This window comes from Carettochelys insculpta, chromosome 6 (genome assembly GCF_033958435.1).
Source record: "Carettochelys insculpta isolate YL-2023 chromosome 6, ASM3395843v1, whole genome shotgun sequence".
NCBI lineage: Eukaryota > Metazoa > Chordata > Testudines > Carettochelyidae > Carettochelys > Carettochelys insculpta.
The window spans coordinates 65,096,199-65,122,783 of record NC_134142.1 but is presented as its reverse complement, the minus strand read 5'-3'; the positions used below and the strand labels follow the sequence as shown (position 1 = coordinate 65,122,783).

At 41.4% G+C, this 26,585-nt stretch overlaps 1 protein-coding gene across 4 annotated transcripts in view; it reads left to right on the top strand.

Annotated features, from left to right (window-relative positions):
- Nucleotides 1–26,282, top strand: part of PSEN1 (presenilin 1) — a 59,983-nt gene extending 33,701 nt beyond the window's left edge. For 3 of the 4 annotated variants that reach the window (XM_074997115.1, XM_074997117.1, XM_074997119.1), the window contains 7 exons: nucleotides 3,418–3,485; nucleotides 4,890–5,110; nucleotides 8,921–9,019; nucleotides 12,307–12,393; nucleotides 15,249–15,422; nucleotides 21,536–21,654; nucleotides 22,098–26,282. In XM_074997115.1, the coding sequence (XP_074853216.1) occupies nucleotides 3,418–3,485; nucleotides 4,890–5,110; nucleotides 8,921–9,019; nucleotides 12,307–12,393; nucleotides 15,249–15,422; nucleotides 21,536–21,654; nucleotides 22,098–22,253 (924 nt within the window). In that variant the 3' untranslated portion in view covers nucleotides 22,254–26,282. The remainder of the gene's footprint in view (nucleotides 1–3,417; nucleotides 3,486–4,889; nucleotides 5,111–8,920; nucleotides 9,020–12,306; nucleotides 12,394–15,248; nucleotides 15,423–21,535; nucleotides 21,655–22,097) is intronic. The other variant, XM_074997116.1, reaches the window with a different exon arrangement.
- The last annotated feature ends 303 nt before the right edge of the window (nucleotides 26,283–26,585 follow it).

Here is a 26,585-nt window from a genome sequence, read left to right as displayed (position 1 = left end):
GTCGAGCTCCTACCCGTAATGGACAAACTGGACCAGGAACCAAGTGTGGATGAACTGAAGAAAGCCATCGACAGCATTGCAGTAGGAAAGGCCCCGGGCCAGGATGGTATACCACCAGAGGTAATCAAATGTGCCATAGACACTCTCCTGGAACCCCTACATGAGCTACTGTGCCTGTGCTGGAGAGAGGGAGAGGTTCCACAGGATATGTGCGACGCTAACATCGTAACCTTGTATAAGAACAAAGGAGACAGAAGCGACTGCAACAATTACTGTGGAATCTCCCTCCTAAGCATCACTGGTAAACTGTTCGCTCGCGTCATCCTTGGCAGACTCCAGAAGATTGCTGAGAGGGTGTATCCCGAATCACAGTGCGGATTCCGCGCAGAGAGATCTACCGTTGACATGGTCTTCTCTCTGAGGCAGCTGCAGGAGAAATGCAGGGAGCAGAGGAAGCCACTCTGTATTGCCTTCATCAACCTGACCAAGGCCTTCTACTTGGTCAGCAGGGATGGACTGTTCAAACTGCTCCACAAGATAGGCTGTCCGCCACAGTTACTCAAGATGATCCAGTCTTTCCACGAAGACATGAGAGGAACCATCCAATATGATGGCACATTATCGGATGTTTTCAGCATCAGGAGCGGCGTCAAACAAGGATGCATCCTTGCTCCGACATTGTTCGGGATCTTCTTCACACTCCTCCTGAAGCATGCCTTTGGATCTTCAACAGAGGGCATCTTTTTGCACACAAGATCTGACAGGAAACTGTTTAATCTTGCAAGGCTGAAAGCTAAATCTAAGGTGCGGGAAGTCCTCCTCAGAGATATGCTGTTTGCAGATGACGCTACTGCAGTGTCACACACAGAAGACCAGCTTCAGAAATTGCTGGATCGGTTCTCCAAAGCATGCAAGGACTTCGGGCTGTCCATCAGCCTAAAGGAGACAAATGTACTTGCTCAGGACGTTGCTGAACCTCCATCAATCAGCACTGACAACTATATGTTAGAGGTCGTCCAGGAGTTCGTTTACCTCAGGTCCACCATCACTGACACCCTGTCATTGGAGTCTCAGCTAAATAGGAGGATCGGAAAAGCAGCCACAACTCTGTCCAGACTCAGCGAGAGAGTGTGGAATAACATCAAGTTGTACACCCACACCAAAATGCAAGTCTACAGAGCCTGCATCCTCGGCACCCTCCTTTACGGCAGCGAGTCTTGGAATCTGTACGCCCACCAGGAAAAGAGGCTGAACATCTTCCACTTGCACTGCCTCAGGCGTATCCTTGGAATATCATGGACGGACAGAGTACCCAACACAGCTATCCTTGAGCAAGCTGGAATCCCAGCCATACACACCCTCCTCAGGCAGCGGCGGCTCCACTGTCTTGGCCATGTCCATAGGATGAATGATGGAAGGATCCCAAAAGGCATCCTGTGTGGTGAGCTAGCCTCTGGCGAAAGACCTCCCAGACATCCCCAGTAGCGCTACAAAGATGTTTGCAAGAGGGACCTCAGGGAGGTAGACATCGAGCTGGACTGCTGGGAGGAGCTGGCAGATGATCGCAGCAGATGGAGGCAGGAACTACACAAGGGCCTTCAGAAGGGTGAGATGAGGATCAAACAGCTAGCAGAGGAGAAGTGAGCGCACAGAAAGCACAGTAAGGACCTGCCAGACACCCATTACACATGCAACAGATGCAGCAAGGACTGTCACTCTCGTGTGGGTCTTCACAGTCACAGTTGACGCTGCAAATGATCCCAAATGGAACTACGAAGGGCGCGATCCATAGTCTACGTAGACTGAAAGATGCTACTACTACTAAACTCCCAACACCCTAATAACCATCCTTCCTTCGAAGGAGGGTGGTAGTGTAGACAAGCCCAAGGAGATAAATACAAAAAAAAGCCACCCCCGCCCCCCAAAAGAAAAAAAAAAAAAAAAAGAAAACCAAAGTTTCAGATCAGAAAGATTGATGTATAGATGTTTTTAGCAGTAAAGTCTTCTCTGAATCACACAGGTAGGATTCCCTGTGCCAGTTTATCCAGTTCAAACAAGTACTAAATTACTTCTTCTGACTTCTTTATCTACGAAACTTTTTAAACGACATGTGGGGTCATGTCTTAGGTTGTGTGTGAGGCTCCTTGTCTAGAGAAGAAAATATTTCTTTGTATTTTACTTATTTCATATTCCATTGCATCTGAGAGGTTCCCTTGAGGCAAAACTTGCCCAGAGTCTTTAACACATTGAAGTTTTAGGTGTTTTTATAGTTCTAGGAATATCATTTTCTCAAGAGACTGTACGTACCCCTCCTTTATTATTTTTAAAAGATCTCTTCTTTTTCTTTATTTCCCCCTACGTTTTGGATGATTTCCTACCTGTTCTATTTGGCATTTCAGAGCTTTATTTTTTTGTAAGCGGGTCCTTAGGTAATCAAACATTTTTTGCTGCCTGTCAGCTCAGAGGTGATCATAGGTGTATGGCTCTCCAAATTCTCTTCAATCTTCGTTTCTAATCTGGGGCATCAATGTGAAGGAGTCGTCCTGGAGTATGTTCACTCCTTAAAACAAACTTTGATTATTTGATTATTTTTTTCTAATGTAACTTTTAAAAAAAATCAGGTATACCTTGCCTAGACTTCAGTCTCAAAACATTGTTTTCTTATTGATATACGTGTTGACCTATTTTGTTATCAAATTGTGTGATGTGACTAAATCACTGTACTTCTATTTGGTGTCAAAGCAAAAACATCCTGCATTGTAGCATACACTGAAAAGTCTAATGATTTTTCTGTTACTTAAAGAAATGAACAGGCCAGATTCCAAATAATAAGCAGAATCTGAGAGATACCTTATGGATGAAGTGCAGTGTTTTAAAGCATTTTAAAGAGTTTTATTTCTGAACTGTAGCATATTAAAATAAACTAGAATTAGCATTTGGCATCATGTAAATAAGTAACAAATGACTGGAATGAAAACAACTTTATTATTTGTCCTTCATATGGAATAAAAGACACCAAATAATTTGCACTTCTACAGCACCTTTTAGTCAAAGATTCCAAAGCAATTTACAGTGAGTGAAAATATAGTGTGTCCATTTTAAAAATGGGTAAATTCAGGAACAGAGGTCACGGGACTAGCCAAAAATCAGTGTATCAATACAGAGTAAGGTGTGGAGCCAAAACCTTCTGAATCTCATTCTGCTGCTCTAACTACCAGCATTAATATTTGCTGCTTGGAGGAGGCAAGGGGATGTAAGTGGTATCTGAAAATGGCTCAGATATTGCTATATCTTCTGCCTATGAAACTGAAACTTTTTTCCTTTTTTTTTAAAGAAGTATTTGTGATAAATCTCTAATTAATTTTAAAATGTGCAGTTTGAAATGGAGATCTTTATTGATGTATCTTTCTCTTTCAGGTTATCCATGGGTGGCTTATAATTTCTTCTCTATTGCTGCTTTTCTTTTTCTCATTCATCTACTTGGGGTAAGTCTACAAGAGTTTCAGTTTCAAAATTTGCCTTGTAGCTAGTCTTGTCTCTTCACCATAAACATATGTAAACAATTGCCCTTGTGCCATTATGGTAATTGGTACAGGTCAGCCATGCAAAGGGTGTTAATCTGGGAACAATCTAAAAACTTAAGCCACTGAAAAGATTCTGCTCTGCCAACAAGACACATTTCTGTTATATCTAATGGAAATGATATACTTGCATGTACAGCAGAATAGGTCCATGTTTCAAATCTTCATGGTTATCCTATAAGCCTAATCCTGAAGCGGCACATCAGGGCCTTATCAGGACTATTTCCAGTACTGCACTATCTCCAGATCCAAAGAAGTGGGTCTGTCCCACGAAAGCTCATCACCTAATAAATTATTTTGTTAGTCTTTAAAGTGCTATGTGACTGCTGTTTTATTTCATGAGGAACAGCCATTTAGTTTCATTCTGTGCCATCAGCAAGCTCAAGCACTGGTTTTTCACAGTGAAAGTTCCCATTGACTTGGGGGCAGGGTTCTTGTTCCCTGCAAGGTGGTTTTTTTTTGATAATCATCGTATTCAGCAGTCTCTCATATCTGATTGAAGAACATGGCTCCATTCTCAAAAGGAGATTTTTACTTTTTGGTAAATGGTGGGCAGCAATAACACTGATACAAACTCCAAACACTATCTCAGTCACCATGCTTTACATAGGACTATGGTATCATCCAATAGCACAAAGATGAAACAAGCACCCCAGACTTATATTCCTGGAGAGCCATCGTAAGTTTACATTTCCTACATACAATTATTTCACAGAATATTTTGTTCTCATAATTTAAAAAAAAAACAAAACCCAGTTCATTACTTCTGATCAGCTGAATCATGCACACTACAGCATGTTTCCTTTGCCTGCTTGACACAGCAGCGCTATGTGCCTAGTTGAAATTCCAGGTAGCCCACAAAGCCACTTTTGTGTGTGTGTGTGTGTGTGTGTGTGTGTGTGTGTGTGTGTGTGTGTGTAATTTTACTTGCTAAATAGATGACAAAGGTTAATCAAGATGTTTACTTCACATGCATGCCAGGGGCTTGGCAGCTTTTTGATCTGTGACTCAGAAGGAAACAAGACAGTCTGTAAAAGACTGTACTGCAGAAAACTGACTTGTAAATCACAAATAGTTTGACAGAAACAACCCCATGTAAAAGTAGCTCTTCCTCAAAAAGCAAAATGTTTCTTGGGGTAATAGTCAGATCTAATTGAGATCTATTAAAAAAGCAGCTTTGTTTGTCACAACACATGGAGCATAGAGTTGTAAAATCTGCCTCTAAAGTTTGCTTCCTTTTTTTGCCATTGCTTTAGAGAAACAGATGCTTGTTTTCTTAATCTAATCTCTTTTTCTTGTGTGTTTTAGTGAGGTTTTTAAAACTTATAACGTTGCCATGGACTACATTACCCTTGCGCTCATGATCTGGAACTTCGGCGTGGTGGGAATGATCTGCATTCACTGGAAAGGCCCACTCCGGCTCCAGCAAGCATACCTCATTATGATCAGTGCTCTCATGGCCCTGGTGTTCATTAAATACCTTCCTGAATGGACTGCATGGCTTATCCTTGCGGTGATTTCAGTGTATGGTAAGACCATGAAAAAAGCATGATAGTAGCAGTGATGATGGTACTCCCTGTTCTTGCTTTTGCTTCTTTTATCCAGGCGGTCAGAAATAAAACCCAAGGTCCAAACAGAATTAGGACAGGAGTTTTACTGCAATGTCTTATTCAAATTCCAGGGACCAGAATGGGTTCCTTTATATCTTTTAACCCATGGGTAAATCCCCTCAAATGGCTGTTGTAGCTGATTGTCTTTGCAGTGCTGTCTTGTTCCTCATACTATTGAACTTATGGAGGACTCTGGGAGTCTTCAGGAAGCGTAAATGGTAGCAGAACTGGGGTAGTACCAGGGCGGAGAGGATAGATGTAAGGCTCATATTGTTGTCTTCTTTCTGGTTTCTTTGAAGATAACTATTGTGTTTCCCACTCCCTCAAGTGTGTATAACCCAGGGTTTCAGTAACAGAGAGAAAGCCGTGCTAGTCTATACACTATCAAAACAAAAAGCAGTCAAGTAGCACATTAAAGACTGTCAAAACAAAAAGAAAAAAAAAACAGGGTTTCAGGTGGATTTGTACTTAGCCTGTCACACCCATACCTCCTCTAGCCATGCAAACTGTTCTTTGTACACACACTAGCAAGACAAGCAATAGCATAAGCATATGTAAGTGATCAGGAGACTCTCACCCATTGTTTATAGCATGTAATTGACATTTCTTACACCAAAGAATAGGCTCAATATGAAGTTATTCATAAAGAATTTGAATTAATTTAGAAATGCAGAAGTGAATTTTAACTGCAGATGGATTTATAATCTGAAATTTCCTAATAATGGAATCAGTGGGATTTTTTCTGAAGGTCTGTATTTTTCCTCCATATTTGTAGAAATGCAGGATTAATTGGAGTTGATCAGCCCTTTGTCCTTGTTAGACCAGTCCTTTGGTACCTTATGCCTCAGAGGAAGGTGAAAACACTCTTACATACACAAAGTTAGCTGGTTGATCCAGTTTATGAATAAGAAAGGAAGAGTCTTCTTTGGCCTTCAGAGGTCAACTGCTTATTAAGTCCTCTTATCACAGGTGGCATGAACCCAAGTTCTACTAGCCACAAGAGTTTATTTATTTCACTTTAAACAACATAAGTTGTGTAGACAGGACTGTTCCATCCATGTAGAATACACTCCATAACAATAACAAATGGCAGTATTTCCTGCTCAAGATAAAAAAGGCAGTTATCTAATAATAATAATCTTCCACAGCGTTCTCCGTAAGCTGTACATTTGTGCGGCCACTCAGAAGAGAACTAAACAGAACCAAGGCAGATTCTTAACTAATTTTTGTAGGCAGCCATTTTATAGAGAAGTGTAATTTTTAAAAAACAATAATATGTGCATCTTCCATGTCCCAAAGAACTTGTAACTGTAGACATGGCAGGTGATGGCAACAAACAGTAAGGAATAGGGAACAGGAAGCTGAGCTGAGCAAGGTCTGTCCCAAAGAGATTCCTGGGACTAAAGAGTTGCACTTCCTCCCAGTGTCTGGACATCTCTCAACTGATGGGAAAAGAGAGCATGTTAGTGTGTGCAGTGGGGGTTCCCTTTGCTTCTGCCCCATCTGTGCAGATGCTCGTGAAACATGTTTAGCACTGGGGCTGGGGTGGCACACCTGGGTGACCATATAGCTCATGGTTTCTGGACTTCTTAAAGGTGCAGTCATCATGACTGCTTGAAACTTCAGCCATCTGAACATGGAACATGCAAAAAACACTTCTCCTTCACTCAGTCCAGATACAGTCAGACAGTGTGACCAGTGCTTAGTACATAAACAAGCAGAGGGGATCAAGGTTTGCATCACTCTGCAGAGGTGCATCCAGTGCCACAACATCCTCTCTGCTTTTCATCTGCTTGGGATAATGCATTTGGTTGCAGATAGCCGTAGCAGCATTTTCACAAGTGGATGCTCCACCCATCTGTCTCCTGATCTTTTGACCGGGGCGACCGCCATCTTCAAACTTTGCAATTTAGGACAACAGAAGGTGCCCTACTTATTGCTCTTGGTATGCCCTAGAGGGTTGCTCCAGAGAGGATGCATTCCTAGTGAACTAGTCAGACCTGCAGATGTTAACAACTTCCCTCCCACTCTCTTCCTACCGTGTGTCCTCCAAAAGACCAGCCACAGCTGTTCTGATACACCATGGCCCTACAAGTGGTCTCATATCTGTAAACTCACCTGCACCTATTTCCAGATCTAGAATCACAGAACAGGGGGGTAACACCAGGTATCCCAGTCTGGCACCCTTCATCAGACGCCTTGCATTAGCAGGGATGACAGAGACTACTATTGAAGAACTTCTGATTGAGGGAGCAGTGAATAGCCAGAGGGAACATGCATCTCAAAGAACTCTAATTATCATAAAGTAACCAAACTTCCTTTGATCTACCAGATGTTTTAGAATATGTGTGCAATGGACTATTAATAATGTAACATCAACAGTGTTATGATTAGGCTTCAGAGTTGTCAGTTTATTATAATTTTAGCAAAAACCTAAAGGCTGAGTGCTTATCTCCCTGTGCTGAGGTGGTCAGTGCATCGGTATTGTGAGGGAATGCCAAGGGGCAGTAAGGGTGTGAAAGGAGGAACTTGGAATGAAAACCTGTTTCAAATTTGAAGTTATACACATCCCTGCCTACAAGAGAAGAGGAATTCACGCTCTCCCCATTACACAAAGCTGCAGCTGCCTCCCTGTTGCCAAAATCACCTCTTAATGTCTTCCCAGATGTTAGATGCTGCACTGTTTACTACCCAGTCATCAAAACCCCCTATGTAAATGAAACTAGAGGGGCTCAGTTTAAAAGTATACAGAGTGCTGAAAAACAACAGTGTGGAGACATCATGAGCAACATTAAAAGTAATATCAGAATAGCTCCAGATACATATTAGTGTACTGCCATTCTTTCTTAATTTATTGAAATCCCCAGTATTTGAATTTATCTGAATTAGCCACACCAGTGAGCCTTGTTGCAGAATTTGTCTAGCTTCCTACAGGATACAAATGTCCTTACACAAAAATCCTTTAGGTGGGAATAGGGTTCTTCTCCCTGTGGACCTCAGAGATGTGCCCTGATGACTAGCGCCGACAGGGATGGCCCAGTGGTTATGATACTGTTCTGGTACTCAGGCCACCTGGGTTCAGTTCCCTGCTTGACCACAGAGCATAGGCATGTTGTTCAGTATCTGTGTTTCTAAGCTCTTAGTTTGTGAGACAGGGATAATTGTCCTGCCCTGCTTCATAGGGGTGTTGTGGGGAAAACATATTTAAAAGCACTTACTCATTTCTGTGATGGGGTTATGTAAATGCCTAAAAGGAATAGAGAGCAACAGACCCTAGGGAACATAGAAGGACCAAAGAGAACAAGGCATTCACACACTATAGAAGTTAAAGGCCAAAGGCCCAGACTTCTGACCACTTTCTCTCTCTTGCATCTTCTGCCCGGGCAACTCTGTATACCTGGTCTTCAAGTACTGAAAGTGGCAGTAGACTTGAGGGATATTGTGGAGGGGAGGAGAAGGCTTGAAGAGGAGTGGCTCCCTGCCACATAATTTAGATGTAATAAATTATCAGCTATATTTGCATCTGCTCTCTACATCCGCAGGACATATATTTTAACACTGAGAACTGGAGTGGGGCAAACTCATTAACCAGGTTTAGATTTCAGGCAGTCCCCTGGAGGGTATCCTGTTACCAAACCCTGCAGCCACTCTCACATAAAATCTCTTTTTAAAAGTCAAGTCTATGTAATACTGCAGTGCAGGATCTTTTCTGTGTGCTCTCTCTTGCAGATCTGGTTGCTGTCCTGTGTCCTAAAGGTCCTCTTCGTATGTTGGTTGAAACAGCTCAAGAGAGAAATGAAACACTCTTCCCTGCACTTGTTTACTCCTGTAAGTATTTTTCACTAAGACTTTTAGGTTTGTAATCTCCTGCCTGACTTTGATTAAAGGAGATGTAATCATCCCATGGGCTTCCTTTCCTTTAATATGTTCTGTTGCATGTGCAGCTGGAGATCACTGTTCACTTCCTTGGGCCTCAGTTCTTGGCATGGTGTTGACTCAGAACCCTAGAACATGTTCTTTATCAGATACTCCAAAATAAAAACAGCACACTTTTTTTTTTAAATGAAAATGGGAAAAACTGATAAAGGATCTTGGTCTGTAGAATGCGACTCTACCATGTTTAGGATAGGGTATTTTTACAAATATTTGTCCATTTGCAGGGCTTGACTCACCACAGGGGATGGGGAAGCTCGTGCTGGTGAGTGTGGGGACCTTATGCCATGAACTCTTGCAAGAAAGAGATTTTTTCATGAGACATTTTTTAAAAAGTACATTTCTAGCTTATGGTTGCAAGGAACAACCTATTAAATGTGCTTGGCTACTGGTGCTGCTCAGTTTGTTGGCCTGAATTTATTTATGATTTTGACACACTTTATCAGACTCATTTTAACCAAAAAACCTCTTTATGTGAGATTCACAAAGTGGGGGCAGGGGACAGAGCATCTGCCCACCTTGTAATTTTTAACTCAGAGCTTAGAGCACTTACCCAGTACATGGAAGACCTGGATTCAGTCTCTCCCCCAGCTGATAGGGAAAGGGGATTCGAACTCGGGTCTGTCCTCCTCCCCCATCTAACCATCATGCTGATACATTTTGGGATATTATGACATATAGTCTTTCTCAGTCTCAGCTGTTGAAACTATTCCAACATGTATAACTAATTACGCATTGGCGCACTAATTTGAACTTGGATTTCTCATGTCCTGCAATTCTCACTTTACTTTGTTGTAATAGCCATTCAGGTATTTTGTACAAAGCTTCAACAGGAGATAAGCTTGTCCCAGGATATGCTATAATCCAGGCACTTTACTGGGAGTATGAGGAGAGTCAAAGCAAATCCTTGCTCCATATCAGATAAATCCGGGAATTGAGGTCCCCCACAGATGGGGTGAGTGTCCTAACCAGTGTTCCCTCTAATTTTTTGATCCCTGAGCAGATTAAATTTTGTTATGCGCTCCAGCATGTGTGGGTGTTCATCACCAACAGAAACACATGCTGTCACTGTCTGTGGGTGCTCTGCTAATAAGCTGAGAGTCACCTGAATCTCTTGTGGGTGGATGCCCAATTGCTCACCATAAAGGTAACATTGGTCCTAACCACTGAGCTTAAAATTACAGGGTTAGGACCACAGCCACCTCTGGCAGTTTCATATATCTGGCATTTAAAAATGCCTGGAAAAAAATTTTTGGGGTTGGAAATACAACATTTTTTCCAAATTTTTAGATTTGCCTCTAGTAGAACCGAAAGAATCACTTATTTGCCCAGGTCTACTAAGCAGCAGCAATGTGAAACTTGCACATATCTGGTCATTTTCACTGTTGCTGTTCAGAATCCTACGAGTGGCAGTGAAATTGCCAAGAATTAGCAAATTTTACTTCGCTGCTGCTCAGGAAAACTCTGGTTTGAAAGAGGAGGAGGAGGACTGTAACTAAAATGCTTGGTGAAGGTTAAGTACTGAGACACCCTTCCACCTGCAACAGCATAGAGTTTCTGCGAGAATGGGAAGGGAGTTATTTCTCCCTTCCAGCAACCATATTTTAGACTAATCAGATATAAGAAGCTAATTTAAAAAAAGCAAATTTGAATTCCCTGTTGGTGTCCACTGTGGTAATAGCAGCTTCCTTTCCTTTGCCACCAGTTGGGGCTGGACTTTCTGCCAGGAAATCACACATGGAGCTCACTAGTGGGGAATATCTTGCCTATTGATCTTTAGGTCAGGGAGCGTACAGAGCTTTTTAAGCACTGTTCAGTCATACTTGTTAGGTTCAGAACTGCTATTCAAACTCAGTTGGCTTTCTTGTTGTGCTGAAATGCCTAAGACTCCTAAATATTAGAGAAGAGAACTGTAGTCTTGTGGGGTGACGGGGAGTCAGGAGTTGTCTTTTTGTACTTCTGAAATTAACTTCCTATGTGCTCTTGGACGGGTATTTAACCTCTCTTTGCCTCAGTTGTCTCATATAAAATGGGGCTAATACCTGCCTTGCAGGGGTTTTGAGAGCTTCGTTTTGGAGAAAAGTGTTTGGAGATCATCTGAAAAGATCAATAGAAGGCAAGCTATAAAACATCCAGAATTCACTTGGACACTTGAATGGAGGACTCTGGTTGTTAAGGGGGAACTGCAGTGTTTTGTATCCAAAATTAAAAAATGAACATTATAAAGATCAGTGTTTTAAAAGCTGGGTAGAAGTTCATGATAAATGCATTTTATTACATGGATGTTTTCGTCCCAAATATAGAAGTGTGGGACAAATGGGCTGATGTGCAACTCATCAGACATGTTATCTGGAGCTCTGACTTGGTAGGGTATATCTACTATTGACATTTTCCTTTTGTACTAGCTTTGGGATACTGTGATGTCCTGCAAATCTAGCAAATGTCATGCTGATTCAGAAAACGTATTAAAATGTCAAGCACAGTGGAAATGACTTATGTTGTAAACCTAATTTAGCTGCTTAGGAGAAAGGGACTAGGGGATAGGGGATTGGTTACCTGTCACTAGCTTAGCTGTCGTGTGCTGGTAACATCCACCCAGAGTGCTCTCAGGCCTTATCTTCTGTGTCCAAGGAGTTGAAGGTAGGGCAGGCAAATAGCAAACCTGAACTAAAAATAAAAACTTAAATTGAATAAAATTGACATGTAAGAGACTAGGAGAATTGACCAGTCTTTTAAAAAGAAAAAATAACTTCTGTAGATACAGATATCAGATCTGCCTGTGTAAACTGACATCACTTGTATGCCAGTCTAATTGGTCATTATACTGCCAAATGAAAATATGGTTGCGTCTGTAAAGGAGAGCAGAAGAATAAGCGTCAGTTTTTCAGTGTGCACTCTTAATGGTAAACTCTTTCTAAGGCAGCTGCAACTTGACTTACCATTTTTGCACCATTTATCATGACCTGTCTTTATCTAGTCAGATCTAGAAAATATGTTGTAGCTGAAATGGATTTCATCCCAACATTATTGTGCCTTTAATTATTGGAAGAGGAAATAGAACTGCCTATAACAGAAGATAATCACAGCAAAAAGTAGCAGAGAAAGGATAGCCCACTGCTGGTACCAAATATTATCACACTTCTTCCTCTGACACATGTTGACCAACATGTTTTCTTGTACAGCAACAATGATATGGCTAGTGAATATGGCTGAAGAAGACCCAGAAGCCCAACGGAAAGCTTCCAAAAGCTCCACTTATGATAAAAAAGGTGAGAGTTTCTTTTACATGCATATTATCTTATTTTGAAGAAAGTCTTCATGAAGAACTGTGTCTCTACATTCAGATGGAGCTATTTAAGCATAATTGTAGTGTGGACAGGGCAGCAAATGGGCCTTCACTCATTCAGAGTGAAAGAATCACTAGAAATAATCTGTCTTGACAGCAGGACATGTTCATTTAATTTGCAGTTAATATTATTGTAGCTATGTATTATTCTGGAACTCAGATTTCTATTTAAGAGACTTGTCTCAGCAAGAATTATTGACTGAACTCAGTTTATTGCAAGGGATAGCTGTAGAAAGGCAAAATACATGTGCAGGGAAAGGGAAATTTAATAAAATGAGGTTTTAAAGAATAAGGCTATGTTGAAGCGGCAGGATTTGATCAGATTTCCTGATAGTCCGTTCAGAGATTTCTCTACGATACTGAGTAGTTCTGCTTTCTTCCCTTCCCTTAGGGCTCCTAGCCAGCAAGCATGGGGTGTGGAGCTGTTGGCTCATGAGAGAGATTTAAAGATATTCTGCTGACAAAATTCCTCATGTTCTCATGTCAGATCATGATACGATGTGATGACCTTTTACTGTAACATCACATTGCATCAATACAACTCACTGAAATTGGTTAAAAGATAGGAAACAAAGGGTAGAAATAAACTATCAGTTTTCACACTACATAGAGGGGTCCCCCAAGGATTTGGGCTTAGACCAGTTTTGTTAACATACATCAGTGATCTGGAAAAGGGGGTAACCTGTAAGGTGGCTATGTTTGCAGTTAATATTAAGTTCAGAACTTACCGAGAAGAGTTACAAAGGGATCACAAAACTGGGTGACTGGGAAACAAAAATAGCAGATGAAATTTGCTGTTGCTAAGTGTAGAATAAGGCACGTTGGAGAAGGCAGTAACATCGATATGTACAAAATGAGTCAAAATAAATATTACCACTCAGGAAATGAATATTGGAGTCATTGTGGCTAGTTCTCTAAAAATATCAGCTCAATGTGTGGCAGCTGTCAAAAAAGCAAATAAAAAGTTTACAACCATCGGAATATGCATAGCTAATAAGACAGAAAATATAATAATCCCACTATATAAATCCATGGGATGTGCACACATTGAATACTGCCTGTCATTCAGGTCGCTCCATCTTAAAAAATGTATATATATTAAACTGGAAATAATACAGAGAAGGGCAACAACAATTATTAGCTTCCATATTAGGACAAATTAAAAAGACTGGGACTTTTCAATTTAGAAAAGAGATATGATATGGATATGATAGAGGTCTGTAAAATCATGAATGGTGTGAAGTGAATGAGAGTGTTATTTACTCCTTTGCATAGGACAAGAGCCAGGGGCCAGTCAATGAAATTAATAGGAAACACTTCTAAAACTAACAAAAGGAAGTATTCATCACATCAGATACTGTCAACCTCTGAAACTTGTTGCTAGAGGATGTTATGAAGACTAGAAGTAGAACTGGGCACAGTAAAGAATAAAGCAAGTTCATGAAGGATAGGTCTATTTATGGCCTTTAGCCAAGATTGTCAGGGATGCAATCAATGCTCTGTGCAGAAGATGGAACTGGATCACTTGATAAATTGCCCATTCTGTTCATTTCCTCTAGAACACCTGTCCTCTGTCAGTAAACATTGGTCTGTCCCACTATAGCCGTTCTTGTGTTCTTCTGTTAGCAAAGGTCTGGAAAGGACCTTGAAAAGTCATCAAATCAAGGCCCCTGTTCTGTGGAAGGACCAGGTAAACCTAGACCATCCCTGACAGGTGTTCTTTAAAAATGGGTCTAATATCCTCCAGTGATAGGAGTCCTACAACAGCCTATTCCAGAACTTAACCTAAAATCTCCCTTGATGCATATTAAATTAATTACTACTTGCCTTCAGTGGACATGGGGAACAAGTGACCCCTGTTCTTAATTTGTTTGAAGACTGTGATCAGGTCCGTGATTGGCCAGGGAACAGGATTATATTGGTGGCCAGAAGCAGCTTGGAAGCGTTATCTGCCTTTCTACACTTTGTGGGTAGGAAGCAGATATGGGGAAAAAAAAAAAACAAAAGTTGCTTGAGTAAAAGTGCTGCTGCTTTGGTGGGGCTGTACTTAAGTACAGGCAGCCAGTGTCCCTCTGGAAAGCTCCTTGAGTAAAAGTGCACTTTTACTCAAGTAACTTTTGGTAACATTTGGGGTACTTTTCCCTCCTGTGTCAGGAAGGGACAAGCTGCTTCTAGCCATAAGGGAGTGGTGGGAGACAGATGATCTCTGGACATACATGGGCCAGGTCATCCTTCCACTGCCACCTCCCTTCAGCTGGAAGCAGCTCCCATCTCTTCCTCCCTGCTTGCCACATGCTGGTGTGAATCATGACAAATCTGGGGGGAGGGGTGTCTGTGAGTCTGCTTCTCCCCCCTAGCCCCGTTGCTTTCAAAAGACATGATGCCAGGGACTAGGAGAGATGGGTCCATCCTGGGGGCCCAGCCAGGCATGTAGGGTGGGGAGCACAGGGTGGGGAGGTTTAGGTCAGGTTGGCCTGTCACCTCCATCCCCATGTGAGAGGTGTACAGCAATGTGTGTGTCATCTTTCCCTGCACAAAGCTTAAAGATAAGAAGGTAAATAAAGACTCCAGCTACACAGGTTTTCTTTTTAACAGGAGCTCAGCCAACTTGATGTTAATTTGGACGTTTGTACTGCTTAGTTCGGATTGCCATTGAACTCGCTTGAATATGAATAATTTTACCAGGCATCTCATAGCATAGGGAAATATATGGTTGTCCTAGATATGTGTGAGAAGCACCTTTGAAATGGGTTTATATTATTGTTTTCTTCCCTTGAGCTGCAGCAAATCAGACTCATAATGAAGATGCTGATGCAGATGATGGAGGTTTCAATCAGGAATGGGAACAACAAAGGGATAATAGAATAGGGCCGCTTGAATCAACTCCTGAATCCCGGGCTGCTGTTCAGGCGCTCCCTAGTAACTCCCAAGACAGTGAGGACCCTGAAGAGAGTAAGTATCTTTCCACAGCTGAATGAGATTTTCAGTCAGCAAATATGCCTATTCATTCATATGTTACTTACAAAGGACACTGTCCTGCGAAGACGGGCTGCACATCCGCAGTGAGTAGGATATATTGACACACCTGAAGACCTTCACAGGCCTGGATAGAGCTCCATTTAAGTGTATATTCATTTTCATTTCAGATGCTGCAGAAAGGGAATATTGAGAAAATTGTTCTTCTGTTGCTGTTGATCACACAGCTCACAATTTGGGAGCCATGTTAGTTCCCAAACTGTTAAAACCATCATGTAGCAGCAGTGACCTGAGTGGCTTTTTTCTACCTGCTTATGGTCAGAGATTGTCACTCATGTGTGCAGACCTTGTGATTGTAGACAGTGCCCTTTTCACCTCAAAATTAGAATATTGCAGTGCTCTCCACACAAAGCAACATGTTAAGTCTAATGAAAAATGGAAATTTAATGCAGGATGTTGTAGCTTGCATGTTTGGTTTGTCGTGTCCCCTCCACCCACCACACTGCTTATTCAGTGCAGTGTCTCGCTGTGAGCGCATAACATCACTAGTCAGGGATCTGCACAAACAGGCTTTCCGTATCCATGTGGAATCTATGAGTTGTGTTGGACCTGTAGAACACATATGCGTTTTCAGACCTGCCTCTCTGGCAGACTCTCTCTCTCCCCATGTGTTTCTGCCATAGCTGTAATCAGTGAAGGCAATTGCTTAAAAAAGTGGTAGGGTGCTAGAAGGTGCATTTCATAAAAATGTCTCATCTTGGGCGTATACTGCCTATTTTTCTCAAATAATCCAAATCTCTGACATGGTCTGAAGAAGTGGGTCTGTCCCACGAAAGCTCACCTAATAAATTATTTTGCTCGTCTTTAAAGTGCTACTTGACTGCTTTTTTGTTTTGATAATATATAGACTAGCACGGCTCCCTCTCTGTTACTATGCAAATCCTCTGTTTTTTCTAGAGATTTGGAAAGGATACTTAGAAGCACAGGGATTTTGGGAGTGCGGTGGCTTGTATTTTAGTCTTTTAGTAATACTTCCCCATTTCATCATGTTATTTTTCAAAAGTTGCATGCAACTTGAGGAGGAACTGTTCTAGCATCCAGTGGTATCTCTGCAGAGCAATCAGTGACAGCTTTTACTGCAAACTATTAGTTTTGTGTTTTAAGAGTGAGTAGGGACGATGCAAGTATTTTGTAATGTCACTTGGCTAATACAGGTAAGTGAACTAATTGTGTACTGGATGCATCCAGTTAAGTTCCCACTGATTTTTTTCCCTTATAGTTTAACGTTTGTCTCTGGAGCTTGGGTTATTAATCACTGTAGTCAATGCTAAGTAACTGTAAGATATCCATTTCCTGTTTCCTGAAAGCCCTTTAGAACTGAGATCAGAACAACAGCTTATTCTAACTCTCTGCATAAAGCTTTTCATTTTCAAATACCTTGTTTTCTTTTAAATCAGACATTCGCAATCTGATGAGAAATTAAATTTTGAATAGTAGCTGCAATTCTGGATATTTTAGAAATTTGGAGATGAGGTTCCAAAATGACTTTTTAGTTTTAACGATGAACCTTGCCACCAGGAGTTAAAATAAATGTTGTTAATACTCTTGCAGCCTAGTAACTTAGTAGCATTGGAATGTGCTTGCCATGCAGTGTTTCACTTGGCATCCAGCTTGGTATCTTCTGTGGCAGATCTGTGTTAATTTGACAGTGATTCATATCTACTAGAGTAGAGTAAAGTGATGGGTGACTTATAAAAATAAAACCTGTCTAAAGGCAGACAGAGTTAGGTTTAGATTAGCACCTCCAGTAAAGACAATCAAGATGGCTTTTAGGAGAATGGGAAATGGTAATTGTAACTGAGATGTTGGAGTGGGACTGGGAGACACTATTGTGTGTGTACACATTCTAAAGGCTCCAAAGTTCTCACAGGCTAGACAGGAACAAAGAGAGTTGCTTTAAAGCATTGAACAGTGATCCTGAATGAATTTAGGAAACACATAATGGTTAAGTTGTGGGAGAGATAACAGTGAACAGGTCAGAGTAACCTGAGAGGTGGTGCTGAGGGACTGCAGGGAGATGAGAGGCATAAAATACAGCTGATTTCCTATATTGATGTAAATTGGCTCTTGCCTGGTTTAAGACTAACTATTTTATGCTATTTCTTTTGTTTTGAACATTCTCTTCTTCCCTCCGTCTGCCAGTAATCTTGATTTACTTTTAACCTTGTGGTTTTGAGGCTCTCTCAGCTTGAAAGAGCTGAAACCACCCTAGACCTTTGAGAGAGGGTTTTTGTTGTTGTTGTTTTTGTTTTTGAAAGGGGTTTCTGGAGTCTGTCTTTCGTGGGACTGCCTAAAGGCAGACCAGGGTTTTTTTTCCTACAATGTTAACAGCCTGAGCTGCAGTCTTCCCAGATTCACAGGAAATTTCTAGTGACCCAGGACAGGAAATAAGTTTAAGAGGTATATGGTGACACCTTGTTTCTAACTGAGCAGAAGCTCTGGGGCATGCGTGCTGAGTCTCTGCAAAACAGGGGGCTGCCTTGCCATCATCAAAGATCAGTGCTGGTGGGATGCAGAAAGTTTTGTCCAATTAATGGCCACAGCAACATATGTCTGCAGTACAGCAGCGCAGTATGGCAGCAAAGTATGTCTGCAATACAGCAGCGCAGGTATGGCGATGCAGCTGTGCTATTCTATTGTAGATCCTTCCTGTCTTGATGGAAGGTGGTTTTCTAGTGATGTGTAGACCAGAGGTGGGCAGTCAGCAGATTAGTGGCATTCAAACTCTGGGAGGTTGGAGAAGGATAGGGGATGAGGTGCAAGTCAGTCAATTGGAGGACGCAAGAAAGGGGTCAGTTGGGGGGTGGGTCTGTGAAGGGGTGGTGTGGGGGTGGGGTCTGGACAAGCAGCCCCTGGACGAATGAGAAGTGACATGCGTTTAAGCCAAAGGTATGAGTGGGGTGTTTGCTGACTGCACACAACATTGCAGGAGCCTGGCACTCCCTCTGCTTCTTTGTTACTTTCACCAGTAATTTAATTTGGCCCTACTAATGAATCACTTTGTGTTGAAAAGACATGATAAAGGAGGAGACTCAAGTGCAATGTATTTCATCTTATTTTGGGGACATGGTTAATGCACATGCTCAATTTAAACCTTGCATCCCACTGAGAGGAAGGAGGGCCACTCATGTGGCCCACTCACTAGCTTTGGGTGCCCATCACTGGTGTAGATAATCCATCAGACAGTCCTTCTGGGGGTAGCTAGTTTGACCTAGCCATGTCTGCATATGAGGGGCGGGAGGGTAGGTGGACCTAATTGCATTGGATAGAGTGCAGAATCTTTCACAACCCTAAGCAATTTAGCTGGGTTGATCGAATCATTAAGTGTAGACCTGGGCTGAAATATAATTGTGGGGAATGGTTAAGGTCCGGGGACTCCTCTGAGTTCAGAAGGGAACCACTGAGGATCTCTCAAAGATAACCCAATAATTATAACTTGGAGTGGGAATGTGAAACTAATTCTGAGGTTAAGGCCAAAGTATACTTTGACTTGGGGTCAACAGGTTAGAGAAACAATACTCACCACTAAGAAGTATATTTTTCAGTCTCCTGTGACTGTTGAGTGTGTTGGTTTAGCAAAGTTAATTTTTCCTGCCCCCTTGTCTGAAAAGTATCAGAAGGCTGGGTCGGTCAGCGGAGGGAGCAGTGGCAAGGAAACCATGGTGGGAAGAGGAGGGACCCCTCCCATAAATCTGGTGTTGTGGAGCTTGATGGGGAAGGACAGAGAGAGGGAAGAAATGGACAAAAAGTGGGAGAAGAGAGGAGAAAGCAGCTGCTGGGGCAAAGGAGTACCCTAGATTTCCCTCCTCAGTGCAGAATACAGCCTGTTTCTCACCCGAAGTAGCAGAGCTCTGCGGCCCTTCCCCTTAGTCCAGGATGAATAGAACAATTTGAGGGGCAATGGGAGCTCAGAAGCATTGGGGCTTATGGCAGAAGTTGGAGAGGCAGTTGCCATAGCAGGAGGAGGAATGGGAAGGCGGAGGGGGCTGGGACTTCCTTGCATATGGCCAATTGGGCATAAGCTTGCTCCTTAGCTCTTCCTCTTTAGCAGGTTTCCACTTGGTCTCCAGCTCTCGCTAGAGTGCTGCAGGGCAAACTCAGAGCTGGATTGAACTGGTGTGACAAAAGGAGCTGCAGGCCAAATGCAAGTACCAAAGGGGCTTGATCTGGCCCACCAATCAGGTGTTTCACAGCCTTGACTTAGAGCAGCAACAAGCAACCAAGAGTAGTGAGTAGACTGCATGAGTGGCCCTTCTTCATCTCAGTGGGCCACAGGATCGAAATCCAGTGTTGGGCAACCTGTGGGCTGCATGCGGCCCATTGGAGTTCTACCTGCAGCCCGCACACCCTCCTCTCTGCCCTCTTCCTTCATGCTTCTTGCATAATGGGGCACTAGAGCCCCCACCTACCTTCACCACCACCTCCCTCCCAGCACTTTTAGAGCCCCACAGATCAGCTGATTTGTGCTCAGTCTTCACTCCTCTCCCTCCCTTCCTCTCAGAGCCTGAATGCCGCAAGTTAGCTGATTCACAGCATTCAGCCTCTGGGAGGGAGGGGACGGGGCGGGGACAGGGTGCAAATCAGGTAGCTCAGAAAGTGCTGGGAGGGAGGGGGAGGAGCTTGTCATTCCTGCTTCTGCCCTGCCTCCCCCTCCCTTTCAGAGCACTGCGAATTGGCTCTATTTGCAGCGTTCAAGCTGGAAAGGAGGGGTATGGGGCCGGGGTCGAAATTGGTCAATTCATGACTCTCTAAAAATGCTGGGGGCTGGGTGTGGGAGAGTGAGAAAGTAAGTGCAGGGCTCCAGTGCATGAGAGGTATATGGGGAAAGGGCCAGAGACGGAGAGAGAGGGCTGCAGTTGGACCAGTATGCGGGCTGCAGTTGGACCAGTATGCGGGCCACAGGTTGCCAACCACCACCACTGAATTAGAGGCTTTGAAAAATTTATGGCAGTATTTGAGACTTATTTAGTGGAACAAAAATACAGGAAATCATCTGTACTTCTGTTTACAGAAGTGCTGTTAATTGGATGTTATGCTCGAGAAGTAGGCCCAGCCAAGGTGGTAATTGCCATAAAATTAAATTCATTGGCTCATGCAGTTTTGAAGGTTTCACATACTGCAAAACCACAAACACTCATTTAATGTGAAAGATGCACCATAATTACACAAAGAGCCTTTCAAAGTTATCATAATAAGGATTCTGCAGGAGACACCAGAGGTCAGTGGAGTGTTCCTGGATGTTGGTTTGTGCACTGGAAGATGTGTAAGTAGAAACTGCAAAATGACAAGCAACACACAGTTGGAATAGTTTTTTGGCAAAATGTTGCTATAAAGTAAGGCAGTTAAAAGTGGCTTAGATCTATAATAAACTTAACAGGAACTTCCAAACTTGCTCAGTTCCAAGTCACACTGGCAATTTATTATGAGACTGAATACCTCATCTAATTTGCATATATTGGAGCAAATAGCAAGTCTTCCTTTCTGCTCCAGAAATATTAGCCACAACCACTGTTTGCCTCAAAACAGAGTATGCTGTTGGGACCTGCAATTTTTGCTAGCCACACCTGTGTATGAAAGATTAAATCAGATACGTGCTATGTTGTAGAATTCTATGGATTGTATTTCAACATTCACTTTTTGAGTATTCTGATAAAGTCATGCAGACAAGTGCCTCTCCTCTTGTTGCTTTAAAACAGCTTCTGTAAAAATTCTGCTTCTCATTGATTCGCAGCCTCCTATTTTGATTCCTTACTAACTTAAATCTGTCTGTCTGTCTGTTTGTAAAAATAAATTCTCCAACATTTGATTTGTGACATTTAATCTGTTTATAACTTGGTAGAATAGGATGTACTAGCAAATGGCAACATGTCATTCAGAGGGTCAAGAAGAATTGCTAATTGCTTTTTGGGTGTCTTACTGGTTCCTTGGATTATTCTGTCAGATGCATGCAACAGAGGTCATTTGCTGTGGGAGTTGGTAGGAGCTGTTTTGGACCTGCATGTAATCCTTCCATATTTTTACCATTGCAGGGGGAGTAAAGCTTGGTTTAGGAGATTTCATTTTCTACAGTGTTCTGGTTGGCAAGGCCTCAGCCACAGCAAGTGGAGACTGGAACACAACTTTAGCCTGTTTTGTAGCCATACTAATTGTGAGTATAACATAATGTGGTGGTGGTATTTCAGGGTATTCCTCAGTGACAAAGGGGGGTGCGGGTTGTGCATTTTCCTTTGGGATGTTGCACACTGGCTATTGAGTGCCTGATCTTGCCATCAGCCACTTAAAACTAATAATTTTGCTGTGGATTTCAGTGGGAGCAGGATCAATCACTTAAGCTTCAAGTCAGTACAGTATTTAAGTGCATTTTTATGTCCCATTGATTTCAGTGGGATTTTAAATATACAATTCAGTGCTCGTTAGTGAGTTACTTTGTGTAGCAAATATTAATCCTGATACTAATAGTACCCAGTTTGGAAAAGCAAAAAATGTAATTTATCAACCCTTTTGTCAGCCCTTAAGCTTGCTGTGTTGTGTAATAGATATTTTTACTGGCTTGAGTTTAACCTTGTAACATTTCCCTGTCCTTCTTTCCAGGGTCTGTGCCTTACTCTACTGCTTCTTGCCATCTTTAAGAAGGCTTTACCAGCTCTTCCAATCTCCATAACCTTTGGACTTGTTTTCTACTTTGCCACAGATAACTTGGTGCAGCCCTTTATGGACCAGCTAGCATTTCATCAGTTTTATATTTAGCGCACTTGAAGTTGATACTCTATGGACACTAGAACATCTGGGAGGAAAAAACAGATTTTTCCTTGGTCCTCATATGACAGTGAAGTTTGATGCTCAAGATTTCTGGCCTGAATCATTGCAGTTTCCTCCCTTCTTTTCCTGAGAGTTCTGTCCTGGGCACCATATGATTCTTCTATGTAAAAAGGGTTTTTTCTCAACGGATGGACTAACTTGAATGCCATGATGTCATAAGCAATTTCTAAATGATAAACGTGTAATGAGGACCACTTGAGCAAAAGTTGCTAATGCTTCTATCAACATTGTGAGCCCTGGGTACAGGTTGAGGTTTTCCCAACTCTGAAGGCACTCGGGACTGCCATGAGGTTAAACAAAGAAAGTTAACAAAGTTCTGTCTGATTTGACATGTAAACCATTTGAAGAGAATCGAGCCATTATAAATCTTTAAAGCAATGTTGAGTCCTGATCCCACTTTGGATCCTTAGGAAAGGGCCAGATGTTGCAGCAGTGGACCGAAGGAGAAAGACTAGTCTCTCCTGAAGAGAGTGCCGCCCCTTATTAGCCTCTGTGCCTAAGTGTGCTTCATTTTGATAAGTCTAAAAGCTTACTTTCACACTGGAACAAGAGCCTGTTCTCAAATCGATTAACTCTGCATTCTCAAGCACAGAGAGTGCACAATGTACTGCTCCTGTCAATTTCTTATGTAGCTACCAAGGTGTGGACTGAATAGCTTGGAACAAGTCAGTCATGAGGGCCTAACATGGATCCTTGTAAGAGACTGGAGGACTAATACTCTAAAATGTTCTTCATTAAAATTACATGACCATTTCTGGATTTATTTTTGCCATCTGGTTTAATCTTGATTAGAATAACATGACTTCAAACCTCACCTTCAGCTACCAAGCGCCACACAGGACTGCACTGCTCTAAATTTCTGTTCTCCCACACTAGATCTTTGGGCATGTGTAATGTGTAATTTAACCTTAGATTGCCAGGTGTAGAGAAATGGAGGGATACTTTTAGTAGCAATTTGCAGTTCAAACCTTTCTCTCCACAAACATGTCGTTGAAAGGCTGTGAATTATAACACATGAAAATGAAGGGCAATGTTTTTCCTAAGAAACGTTCAGTTAGCTTCTGTGTTCCATGTTGAGCATTAGTATCAACTGCTCAAGCTTATTTCAGGTTAACGCCTAAGGCTGAGCAATTTATGTTTGTCTGGGTAAATGAATATTCATTAGCCAAGTGAGAGATCATTTAGTGATGCTTGGGAATAAAAAGTATGTCCTTTTTTTTCCCCAGTTACAGTGAGGTGTTGTGAAATATGAGGAATAGGAGATAGGAGAACCTGGAGAAGAGAGTTCCAGAATAGCTGATGTGAGTGAAAAATTGAAACTAAACTTAATAACCCCACCTTAATTTGTTTTGTTGTTGTTTATTAAATCTACAATTATTTGGGTGTTTGAACATTTTTTAGATTGGGACATTTTGAGGAGGATGTTCTATGAAAGCAATGAGCCTGGTTTTGGTGCTGCTTTTCATTGGAGTATAGAGTAGGTAGAAAGGTTTGACTGTTGATGGTATTGCAGCTTACATAACCTTAATATTTAACATGGCTTCTAATGGATAAAACTGGTGTAAACAGAGTCCTAAAGAAAACTTTTCCCCTCTAGAAGGAGCTCTACTTCAGTAAACATGGAATGGTAATAGGACTGAGACTTCATCCACATTCTCAAGTGGTTGTCTGAGTATTGTGGGATGTTTGCGTTTGTTGCATATCAAGAAGGCTTTCCTTTATTTTACTGTGACTCATCTTGAGCATCTTTGGGAACTGCTGTGTATTGTCCAGTGCAACTTAATAGCAACAGAATGTTGCCATGTGGAAATCAGGACACTTACATCAAATAAGGTACACCCATTCTACTAATCTGAAAATATTTGCATCCTAGGTAGTGGCTGGTGATGGATTCATTATGGATAGTGTTAATAAAACAACCATATCTTGGTACTTCATTCTGACTGTTTAGGTCAGAACTGCCTGTGTAATTGTAAAGACTAGTTCTCTGTCCCAGATATTACTAGAATGAAACGTCATTTAAAATGGGACTTTTAATACAAAGTTTTCTCCTGTTTGAGTGGTCTTACCTGTTACTACTTGATCCTTTCATGAGCATTAATCTCTGAGAAATTCAATTGTGTGATTTGTTGGGCATTCTAACTATTGTTTGTTCTTTATATAAAAAAGATTGCCAAAGGTTGGTACCACTTGTCCTCTGTTTGTACATCTGTGCAAAGTCTCAGTTAAGAGTTATTAGTAAAATGTAGAGGTCACCTTTGTTTGAAGTAGTCATTGCTGGAACTCTGACTTTCTAATGGACTAATATACATAGGACCTATTGAAGAAAATATAAGCCTTTCCATTTGTTTCATTGGGTGTTGGATGTTGCCCTTGAAGAACAACTTAAAATCTTCAGAACATTTAAATTGCCAGTCTTCCACTGCCTAACATTCTCCCTTCCTGGATTTTTAATTTCTAGTTTTGTTACAGAAGGGTGTGGTGGAGATATACACCATTATAATAAGATTGAGCCTCGAGTACACTTGATGAAGCTAGCCAGATGCAAAAGTAAGACTGAAACTCTTTTCTGGATTTGCTCTTTTGCACTGAAGTATGGTAGTACCTGTGCAGAATATAATCCCTTTTGATGGTAGACCACTTCAGTACTTGGTCTGGAAGGGTTAAATCAGAGAAGTGTTCATTCTGCATTTCCTGGGACTCGGGAGTTTAATGCACAAGCATGAAGTTGAGTTCTGTCATGATTTCTCTGCTAACCTTCTGGCAGAATACCAATCTCATTTATGATAATGGATTCTTTCAATCTGGTCTACTTGGTATAATCAGAGATTTCTGGTATGTTATTGCTTATTGAGAGGATTATTGATTTCTAAATTAAAACACTATTGATAACACCATTAGACTGCAGAAGCTCTTAGCTTTTATTGATATCTCAGTAGGTGTGGATCTTTCTAGTCAGTGTTCCAAACATGTCTATCACATTTGATTAACCAGTGATTGCTGTGGCTTCAAGAGTACATTTCTGTCATCTTTGATAGCGTCCCTTTGAAGCTTAGAGAGCTTTCAAAATTTGATAAGTAATTAGTCTTTTTTAATGGCTACCCATCTGCAAAATTTCATACATAAAAATATCATTGAGTTGTAGGAGTGCTTCAAAATGTCTGCTTGGATTTATGTCATATGTTTTCTTCTTCATATGTGTATTTAGTCCAGAGCAGATACTTATAACAGGTTTTTGTAAATATGGAATTACTTTCATGGCTATATTGAATGCTGCTACCCTAAGTAACTGGAAGCTCCTTCTGACAGCGGTGCATCTGCATTTGAATGCAGTCAATGTGTGGGATGAGTTTGAAGGTGTAGGCGCTTGCATAGAGCACCATGTTCAAACTGTCCTGGGAGCAAATCCTAATTTGTAAGCCAAATACTCAAGGGCTGCACTTTGCTGAAAATGGCTAACTTTCTTGCAGTAAAAAGCAGACCATGCATTTGTTTGGACCTGGTACCATACATGGCAGTTGTGCTGCCCTTATCATAGTGAGGGAGAATTATCCTGGAATGTATTTGAGTAGAATTTCAGAGCAGATGATGCAGTTTTAGGAAGCTTCTCAAAATTGTTTTTTAAAAAGGGGAGGGGCTGTTTTGACACCAATGCTGTTGAGACCAGTATAATGAAGATTGTGGAATATGTCTGCATGGTGGTAATATCTTGGTTTATAGCATAAGTTTGGTCATTGCGAATGCTAGAATATGAACTAGAATTGGATTATTTTACACTCAAGCAGTTGCTATTTTTTTCTCTTTTTTTTTTTATGAGCACTGGTTTGTACATAATTTGAATTGAATGTGAATAAGTTTTCTACATACCTTTCCAATTCTTGATAACAGTTTTGATAGATAACTTCAATCTTCCCTTTATTTGTTTAATCTTTAAAATAAAGACTGCATGGATCCTAATATTGTTGTGTTTTCAATATGACTATATAAAACATTATACTTATTGGAGGCCTAAAAACTGCTGATTTTAACTTTAGTATTTAAAGAACTAGAATCTTATCTTAGGCGTGTTTAAAAGCCTCCCATTTCCCAAAGGAATAATTTCTTCAAACTAGATTGCTATAAAAACACATTTTAAAGCTTCCTTTCATATTCATTTAGAAAATTTGTCAAAACCAAGTATAGGAGCCCACACAAGACATAATTAAGGCATGAAGTAAGCTATATAGAATTACATTGAAATTCAGGCAAAAATAATAGTAG